The following is a 15,252-nucleotide window of genomic DNA, read 5'->3' as shown; positions in this document are numbered from 1 at the left end:
GAGGTCCGCGACACCTCACTTTATTTTCATAACTGGTCACTTTCGTTTTCACATTGGGGTTGAGGGCGGCGTGATCGTCCTCTGCCTAGAGCGGCAGTTCAGCTTGCTCTGGCCCTGGGCGCGACATATCTCCCCCCCACCCCCCGCTCTTCAGTTCGAGTGCGACATACCAACCCTCCCTCCCCCAGCTCTTCAGTTCGAGCGCGACAACCTAACCCCGGCGATCCCCCCCACCCCGCCCTCTTTCTTCAAAAAATTGTATCCTGCACATCCCCCTTTGAAGGTCTCTGCACGGGCCTGGTGCCACGCCTCCTTTTTAAAATCGTACATTTTGGTATGACTCAACTCGTACGAATTAGCTACTAAACTGACAAAACATAAAATGCTTACGTTTCCGAGTGAGATCAGGCGGGACATATGTACATAATTCACGATCTCCAGAAATGTGTATAGGGCTACGTTTTCAGAATGAGCTTATGTTACATAATTTAATGTTGGTGCATTTGTTTTTAAACCTGATTTGGACTTTGTATATTGTCACATTCTGCATGGTGTTGATCAAACTTTAAAATGGGAAAACAGCTTTAAAATGTAAAGTTTTTCTCAAGTATGGAAGGTAGCTAATTTATTATTAGATTTATGTGAATTTCATTTTAGTACTGGCAATCTTGACTCTCAAAACAAATTAAAATGAAATGTCAAATCCCCAGGAGTTGATGCGTTATCGCTGAAAATTAAATCACTTACATTTCTGCAGATATGTGTACATCTTTTAATCGATTTATTCAAAATTGGCTGAAATTACCTTCCATGTGGACCTTATTCTGAAATATACAAACTTTATTCTCAACATGTAACTTCATCAAAATTAGTGTCTTCTTGATGGCTTCATATATTTATCTTTGTGTTTTTAGACTTCAAAAATGGCTCCTGCAGGTTTCCGATGCAGCCGTTTCAGTCTGAACACTTCTGCAGGTGATTTTATCTGGAGAAAGACACAGAAAACGGCTCAAATTATTCATCTTTACGTTTATCCGTTCAAGCAAAACTCACTGCCACAGTGGGAAATGTGCATTATTATTACATTTATCTGTGGAATACTTGATTCTGATTGGTCAGTAACTACATCAAGGGATAAAGTACATCCAGGCGGTTGTTATCACAGAATAAAGCCTGACAGGTTTATCAGCAGCTGTTGTGTAAGACTAAAGGGCTTTATTCTGTGAAAACAACCGCCTGAATGTATTTCCTCTCATTTACTGCACGCTTACTTGCCATGAAACTTAAGAAGTTGATGGATTTGTCAAGACATGCAATTTTTTTGGATAACGCAACGTGACGGACCTACAATTCAGTTTGGCAAGTACTGAAAGTATTGGTTGGTTTGTCATGACTAAAATAAAGGACGTACGTACTAATGGTAATGACTGCGGCTGCTGTTTTTACATGTCGTCCTTGTCTTTGGCTCCGTGCTTTAGGATGCGAGTAAACTCCACGTAGTTGAAGTTTCCTTTCTTGTCGATGGGCGCCTCTCGGAAGAGCTCGTCCACTTCTTCATCTGTGAAGCGATCGCCCATGGTGGTCAGCAGATCTCGGAGATGATCCTCGTGGATGAACCCTGGTACAAACACACCGCAGATTAGCTTGTCTGGTTATGTGAAAGTGCTGTGTGTCAAAGTCAATTTCAAGAGCTAGAAAATTTCATTGCAGGCCCGTAGGCAACTTGGTGAAAGGGCTGGTTCTGTTTTCTCAAAAAGTCGACCTTTTTGCAGTTATACACCTCAGTTTCTATTTAACTATGAGATTTAAATACTGCATTTTAGTGACATTTTTTGCTGGATAAGCTGGTCAGATGTCATCATAACCACACTTTTTGATACACTAAAAATATTTGCTAAAAATTTGCAATAAAAAAAATTAAAACAAGACACATTTTTAATACAAATTTATCGCATCATATATCATTAGGAAAGAATAGCAATCTGTTAAATTTTTAAAGTAAAAAAAAACAAAAAACTGTAGCCTACTGTCATTTATTAGAGAAAAAGCATTCAACTGTCATATTAATAATGATAATAATAATGATAATAATATTAATATTAGTAATAATAATAATAATAATAACTATACAACAATAATAATGGATTCTTAAGAATTTTTCTAGCCTATTTTGTAAAAAAAAAAAAAGGTCATTTGTAAATTCCTGGACATCAACGATAGCCTAAATATATTCTAATTAATTTAATATGGTCCACTTCTGGTGCTTCACACCTTTTTATTGCTCATTTTTATTTCAGGAATAACTGGCCGGAGTTATTTAAAATTACACTTTATTACAACATATATTAAATATAAATACATTATATTAATTATATAATATATAATATTTAATTATTTTTAATGTAATTTTATTTTATCTTTGCTTTATTTTATCTTTGCTGTTATGGCAGTAAATAATATTTGACTAGATATTTTTCAAGACACTTCTATACAGCTTAAAGTGACATTTAAAGGCTTAACTAGATTAATTAGGTTATCTAGGTAGGTTAAGGTAATTAGGCAAGTTATTGTATAACGATGGTTTTATTCTGTAGACAGTCGAGAAAAGTTAGCTTAAAGGGGGTAATAATTTTGACCTAAAATGTTTTTTAAAAAATTAAAAACTGCTTTTATTCTAGCCAAAATAAAACAAATCAGACTTTCTCCAGAAGAAAAAATATTATCAGACATACTGTGAAAATTTCCTTGCTCTGTTAAACATAATTAATTAATTAATAAAAAAGGGGGGCGAGTAATACTGACTTCAACTGTATATATATATAGGCTAAAACAGCATCAAAAATGCATAAGACATACAGTATGTATATGTGTGTTGGGAGTAATTATTGTTAACTGAAATTAAAACACAGTATAAACTGTGACATACAAAGGGTTAATTTAGTATACTAAGCAAAAGTTGTACTAACATATATGAAATGAATCCAAAATTCATTTAGTAAAAAATAGTCATCATAAAGTAAAAAACACATATACACATGTATGTGTGTGTGTGTGTATATATATATATATATATATATATATATATATATATATATATATATATATGTATATGTATATATGTATATGTGTTTTTTACTTTATGATGACTATTTTTTACTAAATGAATTTTGGATTCATTTCATATATGTTAGTACAACTTTTGCTTAGTATACTAAATTAACCCTTTGTATGTCACAGTTTATACTGTGTTTTAATTTCAGTTAACAATAATTACTCCCAACACACATATACATTCTGTTTGTCTTATGCATTTTTGATGCTGTTTTAGCCTTACGCTTTTTTATAACTATTATTTATTATTATGTTGGTAATATCATGTGACATTTGTCAAAATAACACCACCAATCTAGTTATATAGTTATAGTTCTCATGTTTCAGTCTTGTTAAACTCTGAATCCGGTTCCCTTAATGAGACTTTCATTACAGCACAGCATGTGTTGATCATCCTGAGATGCGCAGTGTTGATGGTGTGTGTTTTTATCTCGTGTCTGCAGAATGATTGAATGCAGTACCAGTGGCGTCCTCATCGAAGCAGGTGAAGGCGTTTCGGATTACGTCTTCAGGGTCGGTGCCGTTCAGACGTTCTCCAAACATGGTGAGAAACATAGTAAAGTTGATGGGGCCTGGAGCTTCACTCATCATCCCCTCCAGATACTCATCTGATGGGTTCTTCCCTGCACAAAACACACATCAGCACATGCTCACTGTAAGCCTGATCCTCACATACTGCCAGTATGAAGACTATTATCAACATTTATACAGTGAATATGATTTATTAGCCCTCCTGTTTATTTATTTTTAACGGAGAGAAGATTTGTTTAACACATTTCCAAACAGAACAGTTTTAATAACTCATCTCTAATAACTGATTTATTTTATCTTTGCCATAATGACAGAACATAATATTTGACTAGATATACTAGCTCTCTGCAACTCTCACATGGTCGCCCATTGAAGCTAAGCAGGGCTGCGCCTGGTCAGTACTTGGATGGGAGACCACATGGGAAAGCTAGGTTGCTTGTTAGTGAGGCCAGCAGGGGGCGCCCAACCTGTGGTCTGTGTGGGTCCTAATGCCCCAGTATAGTGATGGGGACTCTATACTGCTCAGTGAGCACCGTCTTTTGGATGATATGTTTGTTACGAACCCTTTTTTTATCAACACAAAATAATTAATTCATAAAGGGATTGCAACAAAGAGGACACATGAACTAAGTGGTCTAAATTAGTAAATTTATTACAACAAAAACAATCAACCAAATCATGTGTCACAACTAAATAAGAATGAATAAAAAATCACGTTCTCCAACAAGTATACAACACTAACCAAACACTAAACAACCCAACAATTAACAAATTAGATCAAAGTAAGACTTAAACAGTAAATTAAAGAAAATAAAAGCAGCTTGATGGCTGGCTGTGAAGTCTCCTCTCTCTCCGCTCAATGTTGGTCCGTATTTATAGCCAATTTCAATAAGCACAACTCGCCGCAGGTGCGCAAAGGCGGACTCTATAGGAAACAAACAGTGAGTGACGTCATGACACACACGCAAGCACAGAGACCGGCACAACAGACAGGTCGCCCACTGAAACTAAGCAGGGCTGCGCCTGGTCAGTACCTGGATGGGAGACCACATGGGAAAGCTAGGTTGCTTGTTAGTGAGGCCAGCAGGGGGCGCCCAACCTGTGGTCTGTGTGGGTCCTAATGGCCCAGTATAGTGACGGGGACTCTATACTGCTCAGTGAGCGCCGTCTTTCAGGTGAGACGTTAAACGGAAGTCCCGACTCTCTGTGGTCATTAAAAATCCCAGGATGTTCTTCAAAAAAGTGTAGGGGTTTAACCCCGGCATCCTGGCTAAATTTGCCCACTGACCTCTGTCCATCATGGCCTCCTAACCCTCCCCTTATCATAATTGGCTTCATCGTCTCCTCTCCACCTATCAGCAGGTGTGCGGTCTGGTGCAAAATGGCTGCCGTCGCATCATCCAGGTGGATGCTGCACACTGGTGGTGGATGAGGAGATTCCCCCCATTGTGTAAAGCGCTTTGAATGCCCAGAAAAGCGCTATATAAATGTAAGGAATTATTATTTTTATTATATTCTTTAAGATATTCAGCTTATATATCTCTCACCCAGAGAGGCGAGCATGTCATGCAGATCCTCCTTATCGATGAAGCCGTCTCTGTTCTGGTCGATCATATTAAAGGCCTCTTTAAACTCCTGGATCTGCGACTGGTCGAACATGGCGAAGACATTGGACGTGGCTCTTTGTGGACGCTTCTTCGTCGTCTTTCCTTTGGCGCGTTTGGCTGCAGACATTCTGACCGCTGGTTCGTTTCTGTGGGGATCAGAGATTGCATTCATTACAGGCCTGAAGCAAACACACTATCAGAACACAAGCGTGACGGATGAAGGGAGTTTATAGCCTAGTTTGGTTTGCAAATGTACAGTACCGTGCAAAAGTCTTAGGCCACCACCAGCTTTGGAAGCCTTTTGCTTGTGGTATGGAGCAAGTGCAGGGTCACTACTTTTAGGTGAACTCCTTTGTTCAAATATCTTTCCTTCAGCTTAGTCCCTTTATTTATCAGGTCACCACAGCAAAATGAACCAACTTATCCAGCTTATGTTTTATATGTTTTCATAAAACATATGCAGGAGTAGTCGGCGGTTCATTCTGCTGTGGTGACCCCTAATAAATAAGAGACCAAGCTGAAGGAAAATGAATAAATGTACAAATCTTGATAACACTGTAAGTGGAGCTAACAGCACAAAATGAAAAACGGAGGTAGTTCATGACCTCTTTAATAATAGAAGAGATCTTAAAGGGTGCTGACATGAAATAACATGACTTTTCAAGGCGTTCCAGCACTGTGGCTTGCATGATTCAACAATTGACTCAATGATGTTTGTAATTCAAGGAGTGAGAACACTTGAAAATGTTCAGTTACTCTGGATTTACTGTAATGCTTATGGAAGTTCAAAGATTACCGGTGTGTTGCCTAAAAATGAGCACAGATATGTCTGAAAACATGCTCACTTTTTTGTAGTTGTAGTTTTATGCCCAAAAATACAATATGATTTTAGTTTGAGTAAACTCATTTATTAATTTTCCTTTGGCTTAGTCTCTATTTCAGAGGTCGCCATAGGGTAATGAACCGTCATTTCAGAATATGCTTTACACAGAAGATAAATGGATGGAAAATGAAAGGATGTAGATGGATGGATTGATGGATGAAAAAATGAAAGGGGATGGATGGATGGATGGATGGGAAATAAAAGGATGTAGATGTATGGATGGATGGATGCAAAATAAAGGGAGATAGATGAATAGATAAATGAATGGATGGATGGATGGAATATGAAAGGATGTAGATAGATGGATGGATAGTAGTAATGGAATTAAACTTGTGGTGATTGTGTGGTGATTGTGTAGCAGTATAAACAAATCAACCATTACTGTGATTTTCCACAACTATAGGGTATATTATACTATAGTACACCACATTTCACTGTATTAAAAACTATAGATTACTGTAGAATTTATTAAAGTTTACTATAGTTAATAATTCTGAATCATTCATTAACAAATTGTTGTAAATACTATATTAAACAATATAATACACTTTACTATGGTTAAGAAATATATAGTATTTTTCTCTAGCATTTCTTTAAGGGTGTTCAATATCTTACCTTTAATTCTATGCATTACTTTACATTTTCTTTTTTTAGCACCGCTCCTTTAGTTAAATTTAAATGTTATTTGTGCAAATGCATCAATGACCGAAGAAAATACAGATTTTTGGCAACTAAAATTGAAAACATAAAATAAACATAAATCTCATTCCTTCATTTTCTTCTCGGCTTAGTCCCTTTATTAATCTGGGGTCGCCACAGTGGAATAAACCACCAACTTATCCAGCATATGTTTTACGCAGGGGATGCTCTTCCAGCTGTAATCCATCTCTAGGAAGCATCCATACACACTCACACACTACGGACAATTTAGCCTACCCAATTCACCTGTACCACATGTGTTTGGACTAGGGGAAACCGGAGCATCCGGAGGAAACCCACTCGAACGCAGGGAGAACATGCAAACTCCACACAGAAATGCCAACTGACACAGCCGAGGCTCAACCAGAGACCTTCTTGCTGTGAGGCGACAGCACTACCTACTGCACCACCGCGTCGCCCACAAACCTTTCTGCTTCAGTATTTCACATTTAAAGGGACAGTTCACCCAAAAATGTTTTTTTACCCAGTATTCATTCTTCCTCAAGAGGTTTTAACCTCATATAAGTGTCTTTCTTCTGTAGGAAATACTATGGAAGTGGATGGTTACCCGTTTCCAACATTTTTTAAAGCATCTTCTTTCGTATTTAACAGAAGAAAGACACTCATAAAGGTTTGAAACAAGTGAACAGTGAGTAAATAAAGACAGAAATGTAATTTTTGAGTGAACTGTCCCTTTAATTTAATGCATTTTACTAGTAATGTTTAAAGCAAAGTATTTAATATAGTATTTTTTTTCCTGTGGGCGCTTCAAATAATTCACATTTAATTCAATGCATTACTTTTAGATTTCCTCCTTGACGCCACTTATTTCTCTAAATGTTATACTTAAATATACAAATGCATTAATGACAGAAAAAAATACAGATTTCTGCCAACTAAAAGTCAAAAAATAAAACAAACATAAATCTTTCTACTTCAATAAGTCTTATTTAAAGGCACAGTTTGCATAAAAATAAAAATGTTCTAACTATTCAATTTCCATCAGGTGTTTACAAAGCTTTATGAGTGTCTTTCTTCTGTTGAACACTTAAAAAGATTGTTTAAAGAAAGCTGAAAACCTGTAACCATTGACTACTATAGTGGAAAAATGCATGGAAGTCAATGGTTACCGGTTTCCAACATTTTTCAAAACCTCTTCTTTCATGTTTAACAGCAGACAGAAACTTATAAAGGTTTGAAACAAGCTAACGGGAAGTGAATAATGACATAAATGTAATTTGAGTGAACTATCGCTTTAATTGAATGCATTTTACTAGTAATGTTCAAAACAAAGTATTTAATGTAGTATTTTTTCCTGTGGGCGCTTCAATATTTCGCATTTAATACAATGCATTACTTCCCATTTTCTTTTTTAATAGCACTCCTTTCTTTAAATGTGAAAGTTATATATACAAATGCATTAACGACAGAAGAGAATACAGATTTCTGCCAACTAAAAGTCAAAACACAAATATTTCTACTTCATTATTTTACCTTTTTTAATCCAAAAACAGAATATTTACTCACTATTTACTCTCCCTCAAGTGGTTCTACACTTTTCTTTCTTCTATTGAACACAAAAGAAGATACACTGAAGAAAGCTGAAAACCTGTAACCATTGACTTTGAAAGTAAGATATACAATAGAAGTCAATGGTTACCGGTTTCCAACATTTTTCAAAGCATCTTCTTTTGTGTTCAACAGCAGAAAGACTCTCATAAAGGTTTCAAGCAAGTTAACAGTGAGTAAACAATGACAGAAATGTTTTTCATGGGTGAACACATATTCGAGAAAAGACATATTTCTACTGACTAAAAGTCAAAACATAAATCTTTTTACATCAGTATTTCTCATTTAAAAAATGAGTGACAGTTCACCCAAAAAGGAATATTTACTCACTATTTACTCTCCCTCAAGTGGTTGTAAACTCTTATGAGTTTCTTTGGTCTATTGTACACTAAAGATCTTTTGAAGAAAGCTGAAAACCTGTAACCATTGACTACTATAGTAGTAAATCCTATGGAAGTCAATGGTTACCGGTTTCCAACATTTTTCAAAGCATCTTCTTTTGTGTTCAACAGAAGAAAGACACTCATAAAGGTTTGTAACAAGTGAACGGTGAGTAAACACTGACAAATGTAATTTTTGAGTGAACTGTCCCTTTAATTTAATGCATTTTACTAGTGATGTTCAAAACAAAGTATTTAATGTAGTATTTTTTCCTGTGGGCGCTTCAATATTTCGCATTTAATTCAATGCATTACTTCCCATTTTCTTTTTTAATAGCACTCCTTTCTTTAAATGTGAAAGTTATATATACAAATGCATTAACGACAGAAGAGAATACAGATTTCTGCCAACTAAAAGTCAAAACACAATTATTTCTACTTCATTATTTTACCTTTTTTAATCCAAAAAATGAATATTTACTCACTATTTTCTCTCCCTCAATGGTTCTACACTTTTCTTTCTTCTGCTGAACACAAAAGAAGATACACTGAAGAAAGCTCAAAACCTGTAACCATTGACTTTGAAAGTAAGAAATATAATAGAAGTCAATGGTTACCGGTTTCCAACAATGTTCAAAGCATCTTCTTTCATGTTCAATAGAAGAAAGAAACTCATAAAGGTTTCAAACAAGTGAACGGTGAGTAAATGATGACAGAAATGTCATTTTTGGGTGAACACATATTCGAGAAAATACATATTTCTGCTAACTAAAAGTCAAAACATAAATCTTTCTACATCAGTATTTCTCATTTAAAGAGACAGTTCAACCAAAAAAATGAATATTTACTCACTATTTATTCTCCCTCAAGTGGTTATAAACTTTCATGAGTTTCTTTCTTCTGTTGTACACTAAAAAAGATTGTTTGAAGAAAGCTGAAAACCTGTAACCATTGACTACCATAGTAGAAAAACACATGCAAGTCAATGGTTACCGGTTTCCAACTTTTTTTCGAAACATCTTCTTTTGCGTTCAACAGAAAAAAGAAGCTCTATAAAGTTTAGGAAGTAAGAATTACAATGCAAGTCAATGGTTACCGGATTTCAACATTTTTTGAAATATCTTCTTTTGTGTTCAACAGCAGAAAGAAGCTCATAAAGGTTTAAAACAAGTGAACAGTGAGTAAATAATGTCATTTTTGTGTGAACTATCTCTTTAACCCTTGCCATTTCTGGTTTTCATTTGTTACATTTGTTTAACAAATATCCTTTAAGTTATATGTACAAATACAGCAGATGAGGAATACATGTAATGCTTCAGCTAGAGGACACACAAACTCAATCTGTTCAGACATTAAAACTAAAACAGCATTGCATCAGTAAACCATCGACAAAACCAACAATAATTAAAAGTTCTCAGAGTGTCTGTACCTGACCAATGTGCTGGAAACGGTAGAGAAAGAGAGTGGATTGTGCTCTCCGGCTGGGCTGAAGGGACGTTTGTTTAGTTTTTCAGTCTCTCTCCACACCTCCCTGTTCCTGCCCGGCCAATAAGGTCAGTCTGGAGCGTTTATCCATACAAGGCGAAGGAATCTGAGAGCCGCAGACCGCGCATATCCTGAGAAACAGCAGAGCAGAGCAAACAATGGCCAGAAGGAGGCCTTATTTAGCAAAGCATTGAGTGCGAATGAGGAGCTAAAGAAACATTTCCTTTGCCAGTGTGTGTGTGTGTGTGTGTGTGTGTGTGTGTGTGTGTGTGTGTGTGTGTGTGTGTGTGTGTGTGTGTGTGTGTGTGTGTTGCTGAGATGGGTTTCTGGAGGCTGTTTGCATTTTACTGTAGGGAAAAAAGATGCAAATGTATTGGACCTGCTGGCTTGGTAACCTGGAGAGATATGGGGTTTATATTCTCTTCTGCAGTATTTACATACAGGAATGAATGAGGTCTGATATTCAGAATTTTGAGATACAAAATATTCTTGCACTGCCAGCACTGTGCATTGTTTTAATAAATGGATGGACGGAGGAATAGGTGATGGATGGATGGATGGATGGATGGATGGATGGATAGATGGAAAATGAAAGGATACAGGTGGATGGATGGATGGATGGATGGAAAATGAAAGGATACAGGTGGATGGATGGATGGATGGATGGATGGATGGAAAATGAAAGGATACAGGTGGATGGATGGATGGATGGATGGATGGATGGATGAATGGATGGATGGAAAATGAAAGGATACAGGTGGATGGATGGATGGATGGATGGTAAATGAAAGGATACAGGTGGATGGATGGATGGATGGATGGATGGATGGATGGATGGAAAATGAAAGGATACAGGTGGATGGATGGATGGATGGAAAATGAAAGGATACAGGTGGATGGATGGATGGATGGATGGATGGATGGATGGATGGATGGATGGAAAATGAAAGGATACAGGTGGATGGATGGATGGATGGATGGATGGATGGATGGAAAATGAAAGGATACAGGTGGATGGATGGATGGATGGAAAATGAAAGGATACAGGTGGATGGATGGATGGATGGATGGATGGATGGAAAATGAAAGGATACAGGTGGATGGATGGATGGATGGATGGATGGATGGAGGGATGGATGGATGGATGGATGGATGGATGGATGGATGGATGGATGGATGGATGGAAAATGAAAGGATACAGGTGGATGGATGGATGGATGGATGGAAAATGAAAGGATACAGGTGGATAGATGGATGGATGGATGGATGGATGGATGGATGGATGGATGGATGGAAAATGAAAGGATACAGGTGGATGGATGGATGGATGGATGGATGGATGGATGGATGGATGGATGGATGGATGGATGGATGGATGGAAAATGAAAGGATACAGGTGGATGGATGGATGGAAAATGAAAGGATACAGGTGGATGGATGGATGGATGGATGGATGGATGGATGGATGGATGGATGGATGTAAAATGAAAGGATACAGGTGGATGGATGGATGGATGGATGGATGGAAAATGAAAGGATACAGGTGGATGGATGGATGGATGGATGGATGGAAAATGAAAGGATACAGGTGGATGGATGGATGGATGGAAAATGGATGGATGGATGGATGGGAATGAAAGGATGCATGGGAATCAAAAGGGTGCAGATGGATGGATGGATTGATGGATGGATGGATGGATGGGAATAAATGAAGATGGATGGATAAAAAATGAAAGGATGGATGGATGAATGGGAATGAAATGATGTAGGTTAACGGATGGATGGATGGGAATGAAAGGATGCAGATGGATGGATGGATTGATGAAAATATGGATGGATGGATGGATGGATGGATGGCTGGAAAATGAAAGAATGCAGATGGTTGGTTGGTTGGATGTATGGATAATTGGATGGATGGATATATGGAAAATGAAAGGACCGATAGGTGGATGGAAAATGAAAGGATATAGATGGATGAATGGGAATTAAAGGATGCGGATGGAAAGATGGAGGGATGGATGGGAATTAAAGAATCCAGATGGATGGATGGATGCATGGAAAATGAAAGGATAGATGGAAAATGAAATGATGAATGATATATATGGTAAAGCATGATGGATGGGTGGAAGGATGGATGGATGGGTGGAAAATGAAAAAATGCAGATAGATGGATGGATGAAACATGGATGGAAGAAATATGAAAGGATATAGATTCATGGCTGGATAGTTGGATGGATGGATGGATGGATAAACACATATGTCTAGCCCTATATAGACAAATAGATAATATATACTGTATATATCAAATCTTTCACAACACACTGCACAACATTTTACATATATTAATGTAATTTAAAAAAGGCATACCCTCGTTTGAATTAAAACTTGCAGGTCGGATAATTAGCCTAATATAACATTATACTTATAGGCTAATACTTTTTGATCAGTGATTTATTTCGTTCATTAGGCTGATACAATTTGCCATATTTCTCCGAAGTGATTCAGAAATAAGGGAATCATCATATATTCATATTTATGAATATATACGAGCAACTGATCTGTTTTATTTGATAAAATGTACATTGACAGCTTGACATCATAGACTGTAGGCCAGTCTCTGTTTTTGATTGATGGTAAAAGTATCCAATCAGATGAGCGCAAAAAACCCGTCGTCAGCTCCTTTTTAATTTTGATTGGTTCATAATGATGAGCGGCAAAAAAAATCTGGCTCATTAGAAAATCATTTGAGTCACTGAGAGGTTCTTCCAGCAGGAGGCGCTTTGCAGATCTCTGACGTGAATTCTCATTCAGTGGCATTCGAGATGTTTTAATCTCACTGCAAACATTTGCGTACCAAATGTACATAAAATAAATCATTATTAATCCTATTGACGAATATCTGGCAAACAAATATAACTGCCCGCCGTTCTTTACAACAAAACAGTTTTTAAGCCGCTCACCCAGTTAACTCAGCGCTGAGAAATGTAACATGTGTCACGAGAAAAAAAAAAATCAGTAGAAGCCTTATTGACATTTTATAGCACCTACATAACGATATCAAGAAACTTTAATAGCAACTAATAGCAAAAACACTTAATGAAAAGCAAAGATATAATAAATATTATTTACACCTATCGTGCGTAGCCAATCACAGACAACGCTCTCACCGCAAATCCCGCCCGTTGTGTCACTCCGTCAAACGCCAACCGTCATTCTCCAGTTTCTGTGGGCTAAATGTTTCGCCGTCGGCATCTCCAGCAGACACAAACACTTCCTGAAACACGGAGAGCACTTCAAAATCGCCTCTACTCCATTTAAAATCATTTTAAACCGAGTGTGAATGGGAAACGACCCGCGTGTTTGTGCTCTCTCAGGTGCAGGGTGAGTAAACACAGCACTGATCTTTATTAGCCGTCATTACTTTACTGAACACACACAAACATTCTCATGCACACCAATAAAGCAGCATACGTGAAATGTTTCCAGGCTAATGAGCTAATTTAATTTGAGGGTCACGTGATGTCTGGACAGGTAAACTGACCTATGACCTCTGCTGACCTCTTCTGACCCCTCACAACTTTGTCAGTCTGCATGTGAAAGATAATGGACAGTTCGAATGAGCACAAGAAGACGGAGCCCAGAGTCACTGAGAAGAAATGCTGTGAGTTATCTCGATTATTATTAATGTTTATGCACATTAATGGCTTTAGATTCAGTGTTAGGACACATTTGTAGGCTTCATAACCACCAGCGTCTTGCAGAATGTAAATAGAGAGGTATCATTTAGGATTTAACATCTATTTCAGGTGTTATTTTGCATATTAAACGTGTGTGAGCTGATTACTCAAAGGTTGAAGGTTCAAACTGATAATTTAATTAAATTTATTTTTTTGCTTGTAATTCCTATTTTAATGTAATTGATTTTTTTTAAACATTATATATTTTTTAAATGTTAATGTGTAAACTATTTTCCACAACGTTTTTCTCTGAATATGGACCCTAGTTTTTATTTTGTAAACTTAAACATTTTTATTTTTAAACATAATGTTTTTTTTATGTAATTTATGTATTTGTAAAACAATTATTAATATTAATTATTTATTAAATATAAAAAAAATATTAATCATTTTTTACCACTTTTTCTGTGATTATGCACTTTTATTTTATATTCTTAAACATATTTTTTTAATTTAATTTTTTAAACATAATTTTATTTTTATTTTAATGTAATTTATTTCTTTAAAGCATTATTAATAATATATATATATATATATATATATATATATATATATATATATATATATATATATATATATATATATATATATAAATATAAACCTGTTAAACCATTTTTCTACAACTTTGTGTCAAATTATGGACCCTAGTTTTTATTTTATACGTTTAAACATTTTTTTAAACATAATTTAATTTTTATTTTTATTTAATTTATTTACTTAAAAATCATTATTTTTTGTTATTTTATTATTAATGTGTTAAACCATTTCCCACAACTTTTCTCAGATTATAAACCCAAATTTTTTAGTTTACATACTTAAACATTTTTGTTTGTTTTATTTTTTAACCGAATTTATCTTTAATTTTAATGTAATTCATTTATTTAAAAAACATTATTATTTAAAAAAAATTATTGTGTTAAACCATTTTCCCACAACCTTTATTATTATTATTATTTTTTTTTTATTCTAATGATTATTTGTATCTGATAATTAATTTATTATTATTATTATTATTATTATTATTTAAGCTTCTGCTGCACATTAAACTCCTGCTGCACACTATGAACACTCATGAAAGAACATATTCAGAGGGTGTTATGAATGTAGAAACATCACTTATATTCTTGTATAAATCTTTCACCTAAAGGTCATCTGGAATTTGTACACCTCAAGACTTGCAGAAGTTAAACTAAATAAATGTGTGATTAAAAGCCTGAGCTGAGGGTTGAGCTTTAACACGTTTCTTCAAG

The 15,252-nt window shown here is 35.7% G+C and overlaps 2 protein-coding genes across 11 annotated transcripts in view; one reads left to right on the top strand and one right to left on the bottom strand.

The window, feature by feature from the left end:
• Window positions 1-758: 758 nt before the first annotated feature.
• On the bottom strand, window positions 759-10,284 carry myl9a (myosin, light chain 9a, regulatory). Of its 3 annotated transcripts, none has more exons than XM_073938326.1 (5): window positions 10,210-10,252; window positions 4,677-5,395; window positions 3,573-4,567; window positions 1,416-1,618; window positions 759-985 (listed from the first exon to the last, which is right to left on the bottom strand). In XM_073938326.1, exons 3-4 carry the CDS (start codon window positions 3,700-3,702, stop codon window positions 1,443-1,445), a joined length of 306 nt encoding a protein of 101 aa, XP_073794427.1. In that variant the 5' UTR covers window positions 3,703-4,567; window positions 4,677-5,395; window positions 10,210-10,252; the 3' UTR covers window positions 759-985; window positions 1,416-1,442.
• A 3,178-nt stretch (window positions 10,285-13,462) lies between these two features.
• The window catches only part of pfkfb2a (6-phosphofructo-2-kinase/fructose-2,6-biphosphatase 2a), a 52,614-nt gene continuing 50,824 nt past the window's right edge, over window positions 13,463-15,252 (top strand). For 2 of the 8 annotated variants that reach the window (XM_068216712.2, XM_073938200.1), the window contains exons 1-2: window positions 13,463-13,646; window positions 13,852-13,926. In XM_068216712.2, the coding sequence (XP_068072813.2) occupies window positions 13,869-13,926 (58 nt within the window). In that variant the 5' untranslated portion in view covers window positions 13,463-13,646; window positions 13,852-13,868. 8 annotated transcript variants of the gene reach the window in all.

Source organism: Danio rerio, chromosome 23, assembly GCF_049306965.1.
Source record: "Danio rerio strain Tuebingen ecotype United States chromosome 23, GRCz12tu, whole genome shotgun sequence".
Lineage (NCBI taxonomy): Eukaryota > Metazoa > Chordata > Actinopteri > Cypriniformes > Danionidae > Danio > Danio rerio.
This window is presented reverse-complemented; position numbering and strand designations above follow the sequence as displayed.